The following is a 23,243-nucleotide window of genomic DNA, read 5'->3' on the forward strand; positions in this document are numbered from 1 at the left end:
ATTCCCCAGGGCATATTTGTATTGCAAATGGAAGAACAAAGGCCCTGCAACATAGGATACAGGATTTGGCTCTAGGCTGGTTCCTCCATGTGCAGTGATTTGTACTGTGCTTCATAGAACTGCCGTCATCTTTCATCTGTCTGATCGAGTTTAAATCCTTTGAGTTTTGTGATGAAAAGGTGCTACATTGGTAAATAGCATTATAATAATACTTTCCTCCCTGGCCAAGCTGGGATGCTTCCTCATAGTTTACTTTCTAGGCCTCGCCTTTCTTGCAAAGTGAAGTCTTCGGTTAGGGTTAAAATTTCCCGTAAACCTGCTCAATAATTTGTTTTGTTTGGCCTCTTTGAAATCAATCCCTGTAAAAGACAACGTTGTCCTGAAGGCTGAGAAAGGTGCTTGAGACATAGGCTCAAAGTTGCTCTTTTCAGGCAGAGCCAGCTGAGTAATCTTATCTCAACCGGCTGCTTTTCAAGGTGCCCAGTTCAGGAGCTTTCCCTCTGGGAGCAGTGTTTGCCCCAGGGGATCAAGTGCTTTCTAGTGAGGGGCAAAACTTTGAGAAATCCCGGAGCCCAGGACAGTACAGTCTGTTCAGGAGAATCTTGGGGAACGGAATGGACCCCACAGACCATGCCCTCCCCACCTCCAGCCCTGGTGGAGATCAGCACTTGGCCTCAGGACAGAGACCAGACTAAGAGAGGAGGTTACGAGGAAGCAGGGAACCCCAGAAAGGAGGTAAGATTGAGAAGGCACCTGCACGGCTCTGAGTCAAAGGCTGTCAGTCATCTCGGCTCTGCCTGCTCTGTTCTCTCACAGCCCAGCCCTTTCCCGGGGCCCAGGGCAGGGGATTGCTACATGCCAGCTTACCTGGGAAAAACCGGAGCCTCACTTTAGTCCCTTCCAGTAAATGACACGACAGGGTGCTCAGGCGGGGGAGGAGAGAGCTTACCTCCATAAATGGTCCCACCCCTGGGCATGGTGGCTCACTCTGGCAGGTAGCGACGGGGGAGTGTGCACCTGCCACCAGTCAAGCTCCGCCAGACTGCGAGACAGGCAGAGCAGCCCAGGGAGCCAGTTAACCATGGACAAGTTGAAGTGCCCGAGCTGCTTCAAGTGCAGAGGGAAGGAGGTAGGAGTCTGGGAGCTATGGGAGGTGTGGAGGGCTTGGGAAGGGAAAACTTAAGGGGAGGCGAGTCTCAGATTTTGCTCTCTGCAGCTGTTCCTTGTTTTCCACATTTCTGTTCAACTGCCTTCATGTGTGCCCAAGATGTCCCCATAGAGTAGAGGAAACATAGAACAGTTCTTACTCTGGTGGCTAGAAGACTTAGGGTCACCTCATCCTCTGCCTTGGGTGTGCCCACCCCCTTGTGTTTTCTGTCCCTCTCCAGACTGTGTCCATATGCGGGAGGGAAATGAGAAAATGTACTGTCCTTATCTGACCTGAGGAACTCTCCCCTGTCCTCTGAAGTGGAGCGAGCACTGCTCCACCTGGTGGGACAGGAGAATTTGTCTCCGAATATTATTTTGTGGCTTTCAGAAAAGCACTGATTTTACTCTCCGGGATATGGAGAGAAGTTAAACTTCCCTGACAACTCCAAACATCAAAACTACCAGCCAGTATGAAAAAGAGTCTATGAATTTTTTTTTAGTAGAAACTATATTTCATCCTTTTTCTCAAATATCTCCTCTGATTTCAAGAGCGTTGATTTTACCTAATTCATCTTTAAGACTTTGGTATTTGAAATGTTATTTTCCCACCTTCATTTGCCCTTCATGCTGGGTGCCACATGTACCCTTTCCACCAAAATTTGGATGATCTAACCTGAAGAAGTAGTAAAAATATCCACCTACTGAGCTTTTTTCATTTCATGGGATAAACGTTGTAAAGTAAAAACAGCCATCCTCAGAAATCTCTCCAGCCTTGGAAAGTGTCCTCCTTGGCTATGGTTTTCAGGGTTCATTCTCTCAATCTCTTTCTGTCTCTCTCTCTCTGTCTCTGTCTCACTGTCACTCTGTCACTCTGTGGATTTGTGAAATTATGCGTCTGTGGAATTTTTAATAGTAAAAAAAAAACAAGCTGTTGATATTTTCCCTTTTCTAGAAAGTGACGGCTTCATCTGAGAATTTCCATATTGGTGAAAATGATGAGAATCAGGACCGTGGTAACTGGTCCAAAAAATCGGATTACCTTTTATCTATGGTTGGATATGCAGTGGGATTGGGGAATGTGTGGAGATTCCCATATTTGACCTACAACAATGGCGGAGGTATTTCCCCCCCACCAATTTATTTCCTCTTCAGTTTTAAGTGCGGTGTTTTATGGCCTCTGAGGATATTTTAACAACTGAGGAAAGGTATATGATAATATGCGTTAGTGGGAGGATGGGAAATGAGCATACTGCATTTTATTATTAGACTATGAGTTTCTAGCTCACGTTGGAAAGCTGGCTTCACAAGATGTTCAGATATAAACTTGATAAAAGTTGTATATTTAGCACTTCTGAGCTTCTGATCTGAAATCCCATGTCATCTTCAACTATGACTTAGTCTTCTTAATTTACACCTTCCTATGATAATCTGTTCACACTCAAGTTGTGCTTTGCCTAATTTATAGCTGAATCTAAGCAAAAGGCAGGGAATTCTCGTTCTCATAAGAAGCTCAAATAAATTGTTTGTTTAAATAAAATAAGACATTACATTTTGGAAATTTAAGTGTGGAAGGAGTTGATTAAAAAGTAATTACAGGTTTTGTACTTTAAGCTGCAATATTAAGTTACATGTATTTCAAATTGGATTGACCATGTAGAAGGTCCTTTGAAAATGCGATAGAATGTAGATCAAGGCTAGGTGTTTAATTTCTGCAAAATAATACAGTTTATACCTCATAGATCACTAAGGAAGGCTCCATTAGAACAAGGAGAAAAAAATAAGTCTTAAGTGACACACAAAAGGAAACAAAATGAATTGCACAATCTTCTAGTAATGTTGAAACTACTTTTCACTTACCATATTTTATTTACTTGTAATTACAGGTTCTGTTAGAAGTGTAGAGGTGACATCCCCTTATATTTCATAATTGGTTACCAGTGAAACGATGCCACTATAAGTATTCTTCTTGGTACAATAGGATTTTGTGTGGTGATATTTCAATCTTATATTCCTTATTAATTGGTTATGTTAAACATTCATACTGGCCTTCAGAGAGTTAAGAAAGGAGCTCTGTTTATGAAACACTTTAAGCGTTGGTGACATAAATTACCCTATCTAGAGCGTACGTTGTTTATTCATGGGTTTGGTATAAATTTGAGCTGGAAGATGACTCAGGAATCACAATCTTTTTGGTGTCTATGTCCTAAGGTCCGTGTAGTAGAGAGAAGCATTCAGGCTCCTTTCCAGCTTCTTACGTTCAAGTTTAGAATAGGAAATTCCCTGTGAACTGACAGCATACATAGGCCCAGTACTTACTATAAATTTCCAGGAACTATATTAAACTAGATTTAATAGAGAATTCTTAAACTTAGCTGAAATAAAATGGCATTATTAATTGTATGCTATTACCTCTTTCAGCACTTCCTCTAAAAATTAATATATCATATTGGCTCTCCGTTTTTAAAGATCACATCATTTGGGTAATGGATGATCTAGTCTCTCTCAATTGCTTCTTTCTCTTTTACCCAAGGGTAAAAGAGGAACATGAAGTTCAAATTTGTCAAATGTTAATAGATTAGATTTAAAATTATGGTCAGGCTTGAAAGACTTGTTAAAATCTGGAGTCATTTTTATCTGTAGAAGCTTTTTAACAGTTTATGAAAGAGAAGTATCAGACTACTTTAGGGTCTAGGTCAGCAGGACTAACAATTGGTGACCACTATATTGGACTGATAATTTACCAGTTATGGTTATTAATAATGAAATAATATCATGGGTGAAAAGCCTTATACAGCATTGAGGAAAATCCTTTTTCGCGTGTGTCTAAAAACCTATTTACACCGGGCTAGCAAAGCATTGCTTATTGTTGTGTTTAAACAGGGATATTTTGTATTACTTTTTCTTCATATTTATCATTGGTAGGAATTAAACTTCTATTAGTTATAGTAATGATGGTATGTACATTGCAACATCTATTAAAACATATTTGTCCCTATGTTCTGGTGACTAGTGACTTGTATGTAACAAGTAGTTTATTGTCTCCTAATTTCTAAAAATTAATTAATTAATTAATTTTTGGCTGTGTTGGGTCTTCGTTGCCGTGCTCGGGCTTTCTCTAGTTGCGGCAAGGGGGAGTGAGGGGCGCCTCCTCTTCGTCGTGGTGCGTGGGCTTCTCATTGTGGTGGCTTCTCTTTGTTGCAGAGCATGGGCTCTAGGCGTGCAGGTTTCAGTAGTTGTGGCATGTGGGCTCAGTAGTTGTGGCACACAGGCTCAGTAGTTGTGGCTTGCGGGCTCTAGAGCGCAGGCTCAGTAGTTGCGGCGCATGGGCTTAGTTGCTCTGCGGCATGTAGGATCTTCCTGGACCAGGCCTTGAACCTGTGTCCCCTGCACTGGCAGGCAGATTCTTAACCACTGTGCCACCGGGGAAGCCCGATTGTCTCCCATTTTTAGTAGAATATATTTTTAGGGTTAGAAAAAATGTAATTCCCAGGTATGATGTTATAGTATCATAATGGGAAAAATATATGAGGAAAAAAAAATGTAACATGGCTAAATGAAATGTACATAATCCAAAGCCTATTTTTATACACTTATCTCCACATTTTCTTATTAAACTTTGTTAAGACTTCTAGAATACTTGAACAATAAGCTTAACATTCTGTCCCTGCCTCTACCAAAAATCTGGTCATAGTGCTAATGAATAGTATTATGCCCTAAAAGTGGGCAGAAAAAAAGTAAAATAATAAAAGGTTTAAAACAAAAACCAAAAATGGGCCTGAATAATCTAAATGGAGGAGAATTATTCCTTATGAAATTGAAAGTTAATTCTGGATGCATCTCAATTGTTCAGACTCTTCTACCAAAAATAATGTTTCTTATTAACGTTGAGTGAAGACCCTTATGACTATTTGGAGAATACTGAACTTAGCTGCAGTAACTTCCACTTTGAACCACATTTAACATCTGAACACTAAGTCTTAAAAACTGTTTATTTTTTAAGGAGAAAGGAGGGAACTTAACTTTGAAAATATACTATGTGCCTGCCCATTTCGCCAAGTGTTTGCACATAGGCTCTGTGATTTAACCCTTACCACAAACTGATGAGTTGGCATTGTTCTTCCCATTTATGAGGAACCCAAGGTTAAGAGGTTAGGTAAACTGCCCCAGGTCACATAACTGGTATATGATGGAGCCAGGATATAAAGCTAGGGCCACCTGGCTCCAAAGCCTGTGATCATTCAACTTCTCTGGATTGCTTTTTACGGGCTATTGTTTTTAATAATCACAACAACCTCATTAGGTAATACTAGCATCCCCATTTCATGGATGAGGAATCCAAGATTTAGAGAATCAACTATTTTCTCACAGACAGTAGTAAATTTGGAGCCTAAACCCAGTACTCTCTGACTCCACTATATCAGAATGCTTTCAAAATGTTGTGCTAGTTGTCAAAGTGCCATCAAGATTTGGGCATATAATAGTGCTTTGGTTCTTTTTTTGTGTTTTCTAGGTGCCTTCTTGATACCTTATGCGATTATGCTAGCACTGGCTGGTTTACCTTTGTTCTTCCTAGAGTGCTCACTGGGACAATTTGCTAGCTTAGGTCCAGTTTCAGTTTGGAGGATTCTACCATTGTTTCAAGGTTGGTATTAAAATGTTTTCCTTATTGTGCTTATTGATCTATTCCTGCATATAGCTGTCCTCATATTAAAGGCAAAAGGGCATACGTTGCTTTTCTATTTGACACTGTCGAATTTGGAAATCAAATGTTAATTTATATTTCTCTTTATCTTGGGCTGCAGATATGGTAGGGGTTAAGAAGGATATGAGAGAGTTGTAAAGGTGTCATTCTTTTCCTGTTTTCACCTTTTGAATGCTCTTGGCAAACAGTCTTGTGCATTAACTTTATGGCTCTGGCTTTTTTTCTACTTCATATGCGGTCTTTGTCTTCTTGCTTTTGCATATCTTTTACAATGCCTCATTCAGAAAAGTTGAAGGGCAGGTCACTATTTTTTCTTGGATGCTCCTAATGGAATAGGACACTAGGAAAGTTTTTTTTTAAATGCTTTGATTGTTATTAAACATCCAACAGCCTTTCTGTTTGAAGATCAGATATCATTTTGGTATGTGCTAGCTGCTGAAAACTACTTGTAAAGGCTTCAGTGTAACATCAAAAATATATGTATAGTGAGGTGAATAGAATATAGTGCTGGAATATTAAGGAAGCTAACTCAAAAGCTAGTCTTAACATAGGAGTTACATTCAGTATGCTTGCTGTATTTTGAAACTACTGAGTTAAAGAAATTTCAGAAGTTTAAATTTGGATTGTTACTGAGTTATTGAATTTTCTTTACATGCACTTGTAGAAATGCTGTACACTCTCCTTTTAGGACATTCATTCAGAGGGTTTATCTTCTACTTGTCAAAATGTTGGTTTATATATGTCCATGCCACTCTCTCACTTTGTCCCAGTTTACGTAAAATAGCTAGCTAGTGGGAAGCAGCCACATAGCACAGGGAGATCAGCTCCGTGCTTTGTGACCACCTAGAGGGGTGGATTAGGGAGGGTGGGAGGGAGACGCAAGAGGGAGGAAATATGGGGATACATGTATATGTATAGCTGATTTACTTTGTTATAAAGCAGAAACTAATACACTACTGTAAAGCAATTATAATAAAGATGTTAAAAATATGTTGGTTTATAGATGAAGAGGGAAGTATTGGTCAGCGAGTCAATAGGATATGAGCTTTCAACAGTTTTTTTTTTTAATAGTATCCACTCTGACCAGAATTTACAGACTTAATAAGAAAGAACAATGAACATGGTTTTCCCTTATGTGAATTCGATGGCTTAATACAGGTCTTTGATCTTAGAACCTTTTTCTGATCAACTAAAAAACTGTCTCAGAAAGTCAATCATCAAAATAATTTTGAGAAGAAAGCTACTCAGACAGTAGTACTGCCTACCCCCATCAAAAAAAAAAAAAAGAGAGAGAAAACATTGTTTGAAACAGTTTTCTCATTTTAAAATAGATTTTGTGGAAATTGAGATGCAGCTTTATGAATTAGGAAAACAAATTTCACTTGTTTTTTAATTGTTCTCTTTTCCAGGTGTGGGGATTACAATGGTCCTGATATCCATTTTTGTGACAATCTATTATAATGTCATAATTGCCTATAGTCTTTACTACATGTTTGCTTCTTTTCAACGCGAACTACCATGGACAAATTGTTCTTATTGGGCAGATAAAACCTGTAGCAGATCGCCTATAGGTAAAATTCATTTATTTATTTAAAAAATATTATTAACTCTGCATCATTCTTTTATATTTTCTAAGAAGATTAAAGGGTTAAATCATTTTCTAACCAATTTAGGTTCAATTTTAAGTGAGCCATAGGTTATTGATAAAAGCAGAATAAAGCATATATAACCTGAAAATTGATTAATGCAATATGTTAATTTCTGAGGGCACCCAGTAAGGCTAAACCACTACTTGGAGTACTTCTTGCAGGCCTAAGTTGCGGGCATCAAGAAAAGGAAGAAAATGGGAAAGTGATAAGAGAGAAAAGCACTATTTATGATAGTAGTAGTGTTTCAGTTGACGGTTGAGTGTTGCTAATCTTTGGGACAATGTAGCATCAGTATTGTAGACTATTACCACTGGGATTGCCTGTGTATATTGGAGGATAAAGTGATAAAGATTTAACACTTCTTAGGAATTTAAAGGTGTCATCTATCTACATAGGTTAAATAAGTCCACATATGAAAAGTTCCTTAGAGCACTAAATCCCAACTGAAATGATTGTTACTCTATAGCTGTTATTACTATAAATATAACCACAATTTTAAAAGGCAGATATTTTCATACTCACCCCCAGCTGAGTAGAGAGGATTTAAGATGCTGAATGTGCATGGCTTATTCCATTTGTAAGATTTCTACTCCACCTTCACCAAGTAACAATTTAGACAGTACTTTAAATATTTCATCATTAAAACTTTTTTTTTCCAGGTAAGTACTCTTCTAAAACTAAGTATGTGTCTGTGTATGTATTCTTTTTTCTAATTTTTAGTGACACATTGTAATGTGAGTATAAAGCTAGGTGAAATCTTCCAAGTGAATAAAAGCTGGGTAGACGCCAACAATATTACCTGCATCAATGGAAGTGAAGTTTATCAGCCAGGGCAGCTTCCCAGTGAACAATATTGGAAGTGAGTACAGTAAATTATCTACATCTTAAACGGATGTTATTAAAAATTTTTATAACAATAAAATATTGATCAGCTCTTTTCTTAACTCATATAAGTAGAAAAAAAAGCAGGGGGGGAGTCAGAGCAAATTATACTTCGTTTGACTCAAATGTTTACCTAGCCTGTGTAAGTAGTAGTAGCCTGCAAAATTAGCTCATAGCTAACAGATTGTCATTTATAAGTTAGTTATTAAATGGGCACAATGTTGTCAGTGATGATTTATGCAGTACTTATTAGCTATAAGCTAGGGCATTGCTTTGAAGGAAAAATATGCAACTTTTAGACTATAATGAGCAAGTTCTAATGATAAACAGTTGGGTGATGAGTAATATTGGGGGCAAAATTGCTATTTAAGGCTGAGATTCTTCATTATCCATTTTGCTTATAATTGTCATTATATGGTAAAAATAGATGTTTGGGGTTTATTTGCTTTTATTAATTTTAAATGATCTCTCTTTACTCTCCTTACTGTATACCTACCCTTTATCCTTACATAACTTCTTTGACTATTGCTGTAATGAGCTCTTCCTCAGCTCCATGTTGTTGCTCTTTGTGACCCTTTAAAAATTTGGACCTTGAAATGTTGCAAATATCAAACTAAGAATTAAAATCCTAGATCCATATATGTTCCTAGTGGAAATCATGGAATTATACCTTTGAAAAAGGTATAAATAATGGGACCATTTAGGTTTCATAACTACAAGTATGATGAATAAGAAAATATTTAATACAATTTAAATGTTTTCTCCATCATTTGAACTTGAGAAAAAAATACCGTAATGAGTAAAATGAAATAATCTGATGTAAGGTTAATTTCTTTCCATACAGGAGCTTTGAAATATTAGGGGAAAATCATAGCTAAAGGAATGAGTGGATCTTTTATTCTGGGGTTTGGAACTTTGGATTGGCTGCAGTTGACCAGAAAGTTCAGAGCCTACTTTTTCACTGAACTATTTTTGCCCCTCCATACAATTGTATCAATAAAAGGCTCACACAACATTGATGTATTAATAAAATACTCATGAAGCTTCTCCCTGGATGAAAGATATTAAAAAATTCAATGTATTAAGATAAGTGATTGTGTGTTCATCAAAGGGCTTATGTGTTTTCAGTAAAGTGGCGCTCCAACGGTCAAGTGGTTTGGATGAGACTGGAGTCATTGTGTGGCATTTAGCACTTTGTCTTCTTCTGGCCTGGCTCATAGTTGGAACAGCACTATTTAAAGGAATCAAGTCTTCTGGGAAGGTAATTTCGAAAACACATTAGACAGTGATGTAGCTGTTTTCCAATTTCATTGTAGTTCAGTGCCAGGTAGTAGCAAATGCATGTTTTTTCTATGATGGGAACATTCAAATGTGTGAAAAGCTTTCTAAGTAGGCAGCCTCGCTCTAAGAAAATACATAAGAACACTGCTATTATTAAAAATAAAACAGAACAAGCAAAAATTAGTACTAGATGGGTGCAATTTCTCTAAACTTGGGCCCTTCTAGCTGATACAGCATTCTGAGGCTTGGGAGTATTTCTGTCCTACTATAATAAAGAAGCATCTTGAATGGAATTATATATTGCAATGTTTGGTTTGGAAAGTTTAGATCCTTGTTATATATGTTATACAGGGTAACAGTGTCAGGATTCCCCTTGTTAGAGAGAGAAGGAAAGAAACTATACCATTGTTCTCTTAAAGCTTGCCAAAATTGACTCAGAACCTTGTCTCAGCAGAGTCCTCTTCTGAAAAACATTTCCCACTTCACTGTTTTATTTTTTAAACTTTCAGAGAGCATTGTGGCAATTTCAGAGAACAGTATGAAATTTTCTCTGTGAGCAGTTGTACAGTACTCAGAAAAGTAAATGTGTATGTGTTTGTAACTACTAGACTGAAATTTCCCTAAAGACAGAGGACAGGAATAACTGTGGATACTATCTTTGTGTTCTGGTACAATATCTAGCACAGTCAATTAATGTTACATGGTAATGAGACATGCTGTTAGATCACAAAAATACAGTGAACATCACAAAGTCAGTGGAAACTTTCCAAAATAATGTTGCAATTGCACATTTTTGAAACCTTTGGTTCCTTTTTGATGTTAATATTGAAAGAATCCATTAAAAGCCATTTACCCACGCAATTAATTTTTATTGGTCTCTGGATGACTTGTTTAAATCATCTCCTTGGGCATATTATCAAACATAGGACATCTATGGACCAAAGAAATCATCCACATTAATGAAAAGCCAGCCTCAAAGGCAGTCTGCTCATCTGGAACCATGTATTATCTAGGACACAAGCAGTTCACACGTATGTATGTGTGCTATCAAACTCTCTTAATGGTAGCTTTAAGGATAATAATAGCAAGTGTCCAGTATTCACTTAATCAACTTTCATGGGATTTGGACACCTACTAGGAGATTTTCCTTCTCCTTGGGGATTGAGTATCATTGCAGGGTTTAAAATCATTTCCCTTCCCACTTCAATGCAGCAATTTACCAAGAGGTGCTATTCAGTCCCCTCAGACATTTATTAGGATACATTTAGGAAAGCACTCGATCTAGATTCCAAGTTACCATTGCTAATGTATTGTGTATTTACAACACAAACCTGGTAAATATTGCTTCATACATCAAGAGTGTTTTGAAAGTGGATCATTTGAGAGTGGTGAGAACAGAAAGAGAAAATTATGCCAACATTGGTATTAGTAATGAAATCTTTGATACTTTATTTTACTAATTTCAACTGGCTAATAACTTTATTTGTATATAATTATACGCCATGATTTAAAAAAATAACATTAACTTTTGGTTGTTCTTCTTGGTAGGTGGTATATTTTACAGCTATTTTCCCCTATGTTGTCTTGCTCATCCTGCTGATCCGAGGGGCAACTCTGGATGGTGCATCAAAAGGCATTTCATACTATATTGGAGCACAGTCAAATTTTACAAAACTTAGGGAAGCTGAGGTAAGACAATTTGGATTTCAAATTATCTGAGGAGGTAAAACTTAAAAACCAATATTGAAAATCTTTGATTGCCATTGAGTGTCATAATATAGTAGCTTGCAAAAGAATATGTACTTAAGTTTATTAGTGTTTCCATGCCCTAGGATGTCTGATTTAACTATTTAACATGACACTAATGCTCTCTTATTGGAAGTGAGACAATCATTTTTAGCAATAGGATTTTCAAAGTCATTTTATTCAAACTGATTCTCTTTGACCGAAAGGATGTGGGGCTTATTAATCTGAAAAAGAATATTTCATGCATGAATCCCCACAAATTGATGACTAGGGCTATGTGACTTATCAGATAAACTCGTAGTAGATTTAAAGATTATAGCTGATGGTTTAATGGTCTAATATAAATTTTAATTGTCTTCAAAAGTTAATCTCAAAAGTTAATATTATGAAGTTAAAACATACATTTGAAATGGATGAAGCATTCCATAAACAAAACTGTTACTTGTACCAGACACAAAAATATGTGCCATGAATATGAACTGGTAACCCCTTTTAATATTAGTCCATCTCCAGACAATGGCTGTGTGTATCATAGGTACATAAAATCTTTTACAATTTTGACTGCGGACAGCATTGTCAGTAAGTGTACTCCATATACTATGCTTCTATTGATACAGGCTAATAGCACTTTCACTTTTTCAGTAGTCATGTCACATTCTTGGAACACATTAAGCTTCTGGTCAGGTAAAACCCCACGATATTACATTAAAATCAAGAAACACTATAATATCTACCATATTAGTAGTGTTAGCCAAAATGGATATTAGTTTTAGTTTGCTATGGTATTCTTTGTGGAACTCATGCTAATTTCCAGCAATTGTGACTTTCTAAATACAATCCGGATATTTAATTATTTGTTGTAGAACATTTCTGGTAAGCAAGTCAAATTTATCAGTTTTTAGTCATGGAAATCCACCCTTTACCTTTTTGAAAATTGAGAGGTCAGTCTCTGGCCTTCAGTTACCTTCTGTGTGTCCAAATAATTTTCACTCAATAATTAACCGTAAAACCCTAAATTATTTTAGAACTATGAACTTTCATTGTTTATGTGTTGGAGATTAACATAGTTTGATGTGTCTGTAGGCCACTGTTGATTTCTTCATTTATCTAATATGTTTTTATTGTCCCCAAGTTGATATGTGGCGTAAATAGAATTCCAATCAAATTCCCAGCACAGTTTCCATGGAACTTGAAAATTTATTCTAAAATTTATGCAAAGGAGAAAAGGTAAAAAAGCAAGGTGTTTCTGAAGAAGTGAGGAAGACTTGTCCTACCAGATATGAAACAATATTATAATGCTATAGGTATAGAAATAATGTGGTGTTAGCCTAGGTATAGACATACAGACCTGTGGCACAGAATAGTAATCTCGGAAGCAGATTCATGAACATATGGAACTTGATATGTGGCAGAGGTGGGGATGCAGGTCAGTGGGAAAGGGATGGACTATCCAAATGATATAATTGATATCCAAATGATAGAATTGAAAATATCAATTATCTTTGGACATAATTGATAATATCAATTATCTTCAGATAATTGATATTCCATTTAGAAAACAATGTGTTGAGATTTCTAATTTAATAATATCAATTTCAGGTGAACTGAAAACTTAAGGATATAAGCAAAACTTTAAGTCTTTTAGAAGAAAATATAGGATAGTAGCTTTATGACCTTGGGCTAAGGATTCTTTTTTTAAGTCAGAGAAATCAAGAACAATACATAAAAGCAAAGATGAATACCTTCAGCTACATTAAAACAAAATCTCTGGTTCATCAAAGGACACAATGTTAAGAGGTGAAAAAAATAAGCCACAAATTGGGAGAAAAAAATTAACGTATATAACAGATAAAGGATTAGAATCCGAACTACATAAAGAATTCCTAGAGATCAAATAAGGTGAATAACCCAAACAAAAAATTGGCAAAAAATATGAACAGGAATTTCACAGGAAAAGACTATGGAATATATACACATAAAAACATGCTAAACCTTATAAAGTACTTAGGGTTATCAAAACTCATTTCACAAGAGGGAAGAGATATGGGAACATATGTATATGTATAACTGATTCACTTTGTTGTAAAGCAGAAACTAACACACCATTGTAAAACAGTTATACTCCAATAAAGATGTTAAAAAAAAAAAACTCATTTCACAGCCACTAGTTTGGACAGTACTAAAAATTCTGACCAGTGTTGGCAAGGATGTAGGGGAATGGGAACTCTCATACCAGCTGGTGGGAGTGCAAAGTGATACAACTACTTAGGAGCATAATTTGGCAATATTTAGTGGGGCAATACAGCAGTGGAAAAAAATGTTCAGAACTACATACATTTAATTGAACCATATGAATTTGCCTATATTCTTTCATTTTTGACTTACAAAATTGAAATTTCACATGGTTCAAATTGATAATGGATAAATCTCATACACTACTGAATGGAAAAAGCAGGTTGTATAAGTTTACATGCTTTAAGGAAACTTTTCTATAAATTCAGAAACATGTAAAGCTAAATGCCATATTGTTTAGGTTAGTAAAATTGTAAAGAAAATTGAAGAAATGATAAACACAGAAGTCAGGATAGCAGTTACCACTGAGGTTGGAAGAGTGATATGATCAGGAAGGGGCACAGGGAGGCTTTAATAGACGAGTAACATTTTATTTCTTAAGCTGAGTAGTGGGTACTTGGGTATTTATTTTGTTCTTGTATGAATATTTATTCATTTGTATATATGAAATATTTTATACAAATGAAAAATTAAGAGTGTGTTTTAAAATATTACTTTCTCTTGTAGGTTTGGAAAGATGCTGCCACACAGATATTTTATTCCTTGTCAGTGGCTTGGGGTGGTTTAGTTGCTCTGTCATCTTACAATAAGTTCAATAACAACTGCTTCTCAGATGCCATTGTAATTTGTTTGACAAATTGCCTCACTAGTGTGTTCGCTGGATTTGCTATTTTTTCTATATTGGGACACATGGCTCATATATCTGGAAAGGAAGTCTCTCAAGTTGTAAAATCAGGTATGTAATGCTATATATTATTAACTTTGATTAACTCAATATAGCTCATTTAAGAAACACTGATATATTTTATAGCAATTAAAGCACTCAAGATTTAGAGTATTGTGTTTTCCTTCTCATTTCATCTTATATAACTTGGTTGTTTTAATGATTTAATAATTCTTAGATGATCTGAGAAACAACAGTACATTACAGAACACTTGTTTAAGAATATTTTTTCCAAATTTTGTTTAGTCCTTAATATGAACTACTTACTGCACAATTGCAAGTATCAGGCATCATGCTATGCACTTTACATGCATTATCTTCATTTGTGTGTATGTATATCTATATACACATACATATATATACATGTGTGTGTTAATATGTATATATGAATATATGAGAGACTATATATAAAAATTAATCCACGCAAAATTACACTATTAGGTCTGAATTTTTAAAACGCACAAATGTCATACAGATAGAAACACAACTGACTTTGAGTATACAGCTGTGTCCAGCTTTAAAGGAATCTGATCAGTGAACTTCCTAACTTTAAAGACATTAACTAGGGATGCTTAATTATCTGGCTAGAGATTCTCCGGAACAGAATTCTAGGGTTCTTTTAAGTAGGACTCTTATTAAATTTCTATTTATGGTTAGTATCATTTGATGGAGAGATTGATGAATCAGAATAGAATGTTAGGACTAGAAAGGACTTTGGAGATCATCTAGTATCCAGCTCCTCATTTACAGAGGAGTGGATTGATGCACAGAAATGTTATGTCTTGCAGAAGATCAAATCATTAGGAAGTGACAGAGCCTATGCTAGAAGCTAATTCTCCTGACTCCTAGGTCAGTCCTCTGGGAGGTTGGAGAAACTTAAAATACTTAAAACTAAGTATCATATAACATGACTGAAATTTTTTTATAAAGCGTCTCTAAAGGTAACATACATCAGATAGAATGAATTGGGCGATTGGGATTGGCATGTATACACTGATGTGTATAAAATTGATGACTAATAAGAACCTGCTGTATAAAAAAAAATAATGTGCCTTCTTGATAAAATGTTTAAAATAAGTCAAAAAAACCCCCCCAAAAACAAGTAGAAAATAAGATTCAATTTATAGTTTCATTACATACAAGTTTGCAGGTATCCATATAATAATTAAAACGGCACTAAAATTATACCCATTACCTTGTAATAACCTATAATGGAGTATAATCTGCAAAAAATACTGAATCACTATGCTGTATATCTGAAACTAACATAATATTGTAAATCAACTATACTTCAATAAAAAAAATAAAATGGCACTACACGGCTGTGAAATGTACAGTGAAAAAAATAAATTAAACGGCACTACATATAGTGATTTTGGGTAAACATTTGGAAAGAGAGTTAAAGACTAAAAAGTTAATTCCATGAATATATCTTTCTTGATAGTGTAATTTTTTTAGAATTTCTAGGCTAAGGTGACCTAATTTAGGTTTCTGGAGTTTAAGACAATTGTTCTTCATTAATTAAAAAATAAATAAAATCAGCTGAACAAAATCATTGATATAGTTAAGATTTCTTATGTGAGAAATGTACCATTTACAAAATTTATCTCACTAGCTTAATTCATGTCACATGTTCACATTATCACATCGTAGAACAACCCAGTCAAACACTTTTAAAAGTGAAAGTGAAACAGTTGCTAAAGAATGTATATTATGGATTGGGTTGCCAAATTAAAATGAGATTTTTCTAGTACCTTATTTTGAAAATATTCAAATATGTGAATTTTCTTGGCAACTAATTTCAAATTAAAATGCCATTCTTTTTTCTTAGGTTTTGATTTGGCATTCATTGCTTATCCAGAAGCTTTAGCTCAACTCCCAGGTGGGCCATTTTGGTCCATATTATTTTTCTTCATGCTTTTGACTTTGGGTCTCGACTCTCAGTTTGCTTCCATTGGTAAGTAATATTCCCAATGTTAACATATCCCTCTTATATTTTACTCATGTTTCCTCTACTTAAAAACATCCTTTTCTTACCCTTGTTGCCCCCCTCTAGCTTTTACTCTCAGAATCATCTTTCTGAAAGTTCTTTTTAACTTAAGTTTTAAATATGGAAAAATACAAAGCACTCATGTATCAGACACCCAAAAGGAGCAGAGATTAATATTTTATATTTGCTTCAGATATTTTTTAGAAAACTAAACTGTTATAGATAAATTTGAAGTCCCCTGTGTTTCTCTGTCTAATACAATTCACATTTCTTCCTTCTTAGAAGCAACCGTCACCATGGATTATGTATGTTATTCAGACCATGTTTGTATACATTTTATATGTATCCATAAATAACATAAATTTTTAAAATTTCACATAAATGTGAAGTTTCATAGCATACATATCATTCTGACAGTTGTTTTTTATATGTATTATGACTCCATGTTGATACATAGACATATAGCGCTAATTAATTCACAATCTGTTGCCATAATGATGGGCATTTGGATTATTTCCAATTTTTAAAAATTACACACACTGCTGCAATGACTGTTCTTGCACATGGTTCTGTGTACACATAGGGATTTTCCCTAGGGTACACACCTAAAAATTCTGAATTTCATCATATCGTGCTCTGACATAAACCATTTTAATAGTTTACAGGATAAAGTCCAGCTTCCTCTAGTTGACTTTCAAAGCCCTCCAAAAATCTCGAATATGTTTCTTAATCCTTTTACTCATATATCCTTCTACTTTTAGCCAGTACCCTGTTTCACGAACACATTTATTTCTTAAACCTAGAAGGCCTTTCTGTCTCCATGTCATTTATTCAAATATTCACCTTATTTAAAAGTTCTACTAGAATTCTTCCTTCCCTATAACCCTCTTTCAAACTACTTCAGCCCTCGGGAACCTGTTACCTTATAATTGCTACCAATGAAAAACCTTATAAAACAGACTAAAAACAACAAATACAGCTGCATTTGATCTTTATCAGAACTGATGAGTGGTCGCTGCCAAGAGAAAGGACCCCGTGGATTTTTAAAAGCAAGAAGTAGGGCCCAGCGTATATTCTCAACACATATTTGTAAATTTGATTAATAGAAGTTGATTTCTGTGATTAAAATTATTGGCAAATGAGTTGACATGTCATTTTTTCCCTTCTGAAGAAACGATTACAACAACGATTCAAGATTTATTTCCCAAAGTGATGAAGAAAATGAGGGTTCCCATAACTCTGGGTTGCTGCTTGGTTTTGTTTCTCCTTGGCCTCATCTGTGTGACTCAGGTATACTACAGTATTTTTTCATAGACAAAATATTAGGTGGAATGTACTTTATAATCTAAATGAGGAAGCCAAGGTTTAAGAGGATGTTTAGTGACAAGTCCAAGTCTGACTTGCATCAAGCTTTTCTGAGTTTTAGCCCAGATTTTTTCCCCCATTATAACACAATTTCAATAGTAAGTATATTTTGCAAAGGGGGAAAAAGTCCAATAATGGACAATTTCCCCAATTACAATAAAGTTATAGACTTTAAACATAGGCTGTATTTCTTGGCAGCTACTACAGAGCACACACTGCATATCATTTTGATAATCAACTATTCTAAATGCTTATTTTTTAACAGTGACTCAGTATAGAATAAAAGGTACATCCTGTTTGAGATATTTAAAGCCACGTTTGTGTTGACATTTGAAAACATTCCTTTTCGCATTTTGGCAGAGGTGAAACCAAGGAGCATATGTTAAAATCAAATTAGTAGATTCAATTTGAGTACCTCATCAATCATAGAAATAATTAAAAATATACTTAAAAGTAACTGATTTTTTTTGGTAGGCTGGAATTTACTGGGTTCATCTGATTGACCACTTCTGTGCTGGATGGGGCATTTTGATTGCAGCTATACTGGAACTAATGGGAATCATCTGGATTTATGGTAAACAGCTACACATTTTACTAAAATGACTTAGTCTGATTCCTTCTCATTATGTTTACTGTAATAGCTAAGTATAATATACTGGAAAAAATTTATTATGAATAAAACGTAGTTAAAGGTATATATATGCTTCATTGCTGTAGTACTGGAAAATGTTTAGACATGGAAAGATAACTTGGGGCCACAATGATTAATGAATGAAAGTATAAATAAGGGCTGAATGCACTCTTTGTTGTTTTTAGGAGGCAACAGATTCATTGAAGATATAGAAATGATGATTGGAGCAAAAAGGTGGATATTCTGGCTGTGGTGGAGAGCTTGCTGGTTTGTCATTACGCCTATCCTTTTGATGGTAAGTATTAACATGCCATGAATTTGGTATCAATAATATATATATTTAAACACTTCTAAGGTAAACTTGAATTATTCACACTGAATACAGTAAGGCAAATTAATGTCATAAAGTAATGATTTTCAACTTTTACTTCATGACTGGCGCCTCCAAGTTGCCTAAATTACAATGCCTTTCTTTGTAGTATTATTTTTGAGGCCATAGGCTTAAACAGTTACCGTTTGAGAAAATAACCAGGCTCCTATAGACTTAAAGGTCCTAGATGCTTAAAAATTATCGATAGGATAAATTTTTAAAAACCAGTCATTTGCTCATTCCCTAAAAAATATGCTGAGCCATCTACAATGTTCTTAACCTCTCTGCTTAAGATCCAGTCTCTGCCTTCAAGGAATTCAATCTAAATATACTAATTGCTAAGAAAAAACACTCAGTTGTTAATGCATATTTTTTTATGGGAAGTGTTTAGTATCTGAAATTACTAAAAGAAACTCACGAGTGTCAATAGAGGCAATAGTTTATGTTAAAAATTGGTGCTATTTAGGAGCTGAGGGAAAGCAAAAGATGTCTTCTTGGAGAAGCATGTCATATAGACATGATATCTTTAAATAAAAGCTCAGGACATTAAAAGGCTGAATGCCAAAAAAACACTTAATGGGATAGAGAATTTCTATGGACTAGAGATAATGGTGGGGGTGGGGCAGTGGCAAAGGCTTATAGAGGATGCTTTGGTTCTCACTGCCCCCATGCTTCAAAGGTTTTCCTAGAGAAGGCCATTACATAATTTGATCTAGAATTTGTTTTAGAGGGTGTTTTTAACATTATAAGGTCAGGTTCAAGTAGTGAGCGGTTGGGAACTGGGTGTGCTGAAATAAAATATTTGGATGCTCCATATTCTTGTTAAATGATTTTCACAGTGCTACTAAATATTGTTTTCCTTATTTCACAAGTCTCCACAAGTCTCCATAATAATATAAGCCCTTTACCAACTTAGAAGATCTAACTAGACTTTTTAGCCAGCTAATTTTCACTGATTACTAGGTTTGACAACTGGATTTACTTTAAAATGCAAAAGTATTAGATATTAAATGATATACATTATCATCTATTTTGTATAAAGTCATATATATTAGATTCCACTATCCCTCAGCCATTCTCCTGTAGTTATGTAAAATTATGGTAATTGTGAAATAAACTTAAATTACTGTAATGAAATGAAAGAAAATAATCTATTTAATTCTAAAATTAAACTTGAATATCTATAAAATTCAAGACAGGTAAATTTAGAGGAACTACTAGATGATTTTTCAGTTTTTGCTCATTTTGTTTTTTTGCTTTACAGATTTCTAAATAATTAGTTTTAATGCTGCAACTTTCTAGTGGGGTTTTTTTAAAACACTTTTTAAAAAACTTGGCCTTAAAGTGTTTTCATCTTGAAGAGTCACTGTTTTGCCCAAACATATATTGAGCTTGTTTTTTTTCTCAACAAGAAAGTGAAGGGTGCTTTGGTAATTATGTACCAATGTGTGAATGCGTGTGTGTTTTGGGTGTGGAGTAAAGGGTACTCTGTGTAATGGAAAATAATAGAAACAACTGCTAAGCAAGGTGCAAAGCATGTTCACTAAAGTGTACTTTACATTCTCGTTGAATTAACTGATATGCTGGCTAGCTTATAGCACAGAATAAAACCATGCTATTATAAGTGAAATACATGTTGTTGTATTTCAGTATTTTATTGAAATACATGTTGTACAAGTATTTTGTATCTTTTATAAGTATATGGAAGTGCTAATTTTTTTTTTTTTTTTTTGGTATGCGGGCCTCTCACTGCCGCGGCCTCTCCCGTTGCGGAGCACAGGCTCCGGACGCGCAGGCCCATCGGCCATGGCTCACGGGCCCAGCCGCTCCGCGGCACGTGGGATCCTCCCGGACCTGGGCACGAACCCGTGCGCCCTGCATCGGCAGGCGGACTCTCAACCACTGCGCCACCAGGGAAGCCCGGAAGTGCTAATTTTGGAAGAATCTATTCAGAGCCAAATACAAGTTATTTAGATTGGTTCATTTAGTATTTTATCTTCTGGCTAGTTACCTGATTAACTTAGTTGGCTTGAATGTATTTTCATTTTAATTGCTTTTGATAAGTTATTTCTAAGGAATGGAATCAAATTGCTAATACTTAGTGCAAATGAAATCATTAGTGCAATAAAGTTTAATCTTTACCATTTTCTTTTCATATTTTACTTTCACAGGCAATCTTGATCTGGTCATTGGTACAATTTCATAGACCTGATTATGCCAAAATTCCATACCCTGACTGGGGAGTTGCTCTAGGCTGGTGTATGATTATTTTCTGCATTATTTGGATTCCAATTATGGCTATTATAAAAATAATTCAAGCTGAAGGAACCATCCTTCAAGTAAGCATGTTAATATTATTTATACTTTAAAAGTTATGGTGTCTATACCCGTACTGAGTTCTACTGAGATGACACAAAGCAAATGACCTTTTTCCTTTATATCTATAATTTTCACCTTTAAAACTTCATCTGGTTATAATACATACTGTAATACCATGTTAAAACTGGAAAAACTCTGGTAAGTTTCTTGAACCCAGTCTAGACCCCGAGTTATCCCTCTTCCATGGAGGCCTAGGGGAGTTGATTATGACATCTCAATAGGACGACAAGGTAGGCTCAGCAGGCAGATTGGGTTCAAGATCTAGGTGAGTGCTTTGTGGATCTAGATCAATGGTTTGACCCTTTCTTTGGTCCTTGAAACTTCCCAGGCATACACTGGTTTAGATCCTCACTTAACCCTCACCCTAAGGCCAGGATAGAAATGTCTGAGAATTCAGTGAAAGTATATGAAGTGATATTGTTGCTTGAATGGGTTCACGAAACACTTTCTTTTGAAATCATTTACATAGTCAATTATTTTGGCTTTGTAGTTAATACAATTCTATTAACAATTGGTTACATTTGAGTATCATTCTTTTTGGTAGACAGTATATTAAGAATTTAGATGATCACTTTTTACTTTTCTATGGTTCTTATTTCATTTTGGTGAGCAAGGAGACTTAACACTCTAAAATTTTCATTTTTTTTTTTTCTTTGCTTTTCAGCGCATTGTAAGCTGCTGCAGACCAGCTTCTAACTGGGGGCCATACCTGGAAAGACATCGTGGGGAAAGATATAAAAACATGGTAGATCCTAAAAAAGAGACTGACCATGAAATACCTACTGTCAGTGGCAGTAGAAAACCAGAATGAGATCTAGTTTGCAAAAATATGTGGTTGTGTAATGTGATTATTTTAGAATAGAGGAAATTTTTATTTATTTGTATGTTGAGTAGAAAAACGTATATACTAGGTTCATAATAGTATTATGAGCTTTTTTTCCATTTAAGCAGGAATGTAATATAAAAATGTGAATCTACTAATGTTTAGCAATGTGATTCTTATATTTCTTTTAAGATAATCTTAACACACATAGCTGCCTCTATTTCACAATAAAATATTAAAAATAATATTTTTCTAATATATTGAAGGCTTTATTTTGAACTGGTTATTTAGAAAATAGTTATATTTTCTATTATACAAGTTTATAAATATCACTTGCTTACGTTTTCTTAGTACATAATCCTTCCTTTCCATAAAGCTGGGGAAAATAAATCAATATATTTAAAAGACAGTGTTAAAATTGAAAGCCTCACTTAATTAGAAATGCCATATATATGAAAAAAATGGACTGTGTATATAATATGATGACTGTAGCTTAATACTTTTGGTTCATATGTCTAAAAACTTCATGTATTCATGGCTCACTTTTTCTAGGTGAACTTAGTGGTTACATTCTTTATTTACAAATAGTGACGTAAGACAGAAAACTAAGGATCCTATGGCCAGTAAGTGATAAATCTAGAAAATGGAATCCAGAAGCTTTGATTACTTCTAGTTAATAGATCAAGTAGAATGATTTTGTCTTATCTGAATAAGTTACTACTTATGGGTGGTAACTTATTTACATACTTACAGGAGATAAACGTGTGAAACTTGTCAATAATGAGGGCAGCCAAATTAGAAAGTCCTGTATCCCAGCTTGCTTACAAAAGATAATGAAAACATATTATATCACTAATAGATTTTTTTTTTGACAACTCATGGGAGTTCTAAGTGCTCCATCCACTTTTTTTTTTGAATTTTATTTTATTTATTTTTTTATACAGCAGGTTCTTATTAGTTATCCATTTTATACATATTAGTGTATACATGTCAATCCCAGTCTCCCAGTTCATCCCACCACCACCCCCACCACTTTGCCCCCTCGGTGTCCATACATTTGTCCTCCACATCTGTGTCTAGGTTTTTCTAGGTTCCACATATATGCGTTAATATGTGATATTTGTTTTTCTCTTTCTGACTTACTTCACTCTGTATGACAGTCTCTAGATCCATCCACTAATAGATTTATACATTGATTATATATCACTGACAACTGGTTTACTATCACAGCCTAGGATGGTGAACATTACCTAACTATGT

At 35.0% G+C, this 23,243-nt stretch overlaps 1 protein-coding gene across 1 annotated transcript; it reads left to right on the top strand.

Annotated features, from left to right (window-relative positions):
- The first annotated feature begins 1,005 nt into the window (after positions 1-1,005).
- Positions 1,006-22,390, top strand: SLC6A14 (solute carrier family 6 member 14). The gene is made up of 14 exons (XM_007117683.3): positions 1,006-1,129; positions 2,102-2,267; positions 5,660-5,791; positions 7,261-7,422; positions 8,221-8,359; positions 9,511-9,643; positions 11,212-11,352; positions 14,209-14,437; positions 16,257-16,382; positions 17,587-17,705; positions 18,255-18,354; positions 18,597-18,706; positions 20,953-21,120; positions 21,825-22,390. Exons 1-14 carry the CDS (start codon positions 1,082-1,084, stop codon positions 21,969-21,971), a joined length of 1,920 nt encoding a protein of 639 aa, XP_007117745.1. The 5' UTR covers positions 1,006-1,081; the 3' UTR covers positions 21,972-22,390.
- The last annotated feature ends 853 nt before the right edge of the window (positions 22,391-23,243 follow it).

Source organism: Physeter macrocephalus, chromosome 21, assembly GCF_002837175.3.
Source record: "Physeter macrocephalus isolate SW-GA chromosome 21, ASM283717v5, whole genome shotgun sequence".
In the NCBI taxonomy this organism is placed as follows: domain Eukaryota; kingdom Metazoa; phylum Chordata; class Mammalia; order Artiodactyla; family Physeteridae; genus Physeter; species Physeter macrocephalus.

What these genes read in the sequence shown, in the direction of transcription:
- SLC6A14 (XM_007117683.3), top strand. Translation starts at nt 1,082, where the DNA reads ATGGACAAGTTGAAGTGCCCGAGCTGCTTCAAGTGCAGAGGGAAGGAG. An exon ending in CCCAGTGAACAATATTGGAA is followed by an intron (nt 8,360 to 9,510) that starts GTGAGTACAGTA and finishes ATGTGTTTTCAG; the next exon opens with TAAAGTGGCGCTCCAACGGT. An exon ending in GGGAATCATCTGGATTTATG is followed by an intron (nt 18,355 to 18,596) that starts GTAAACAGCTAC and finishes TGTTGTTTTTAG; the next exon opens with GAGGCAACAGATTCATTGAA.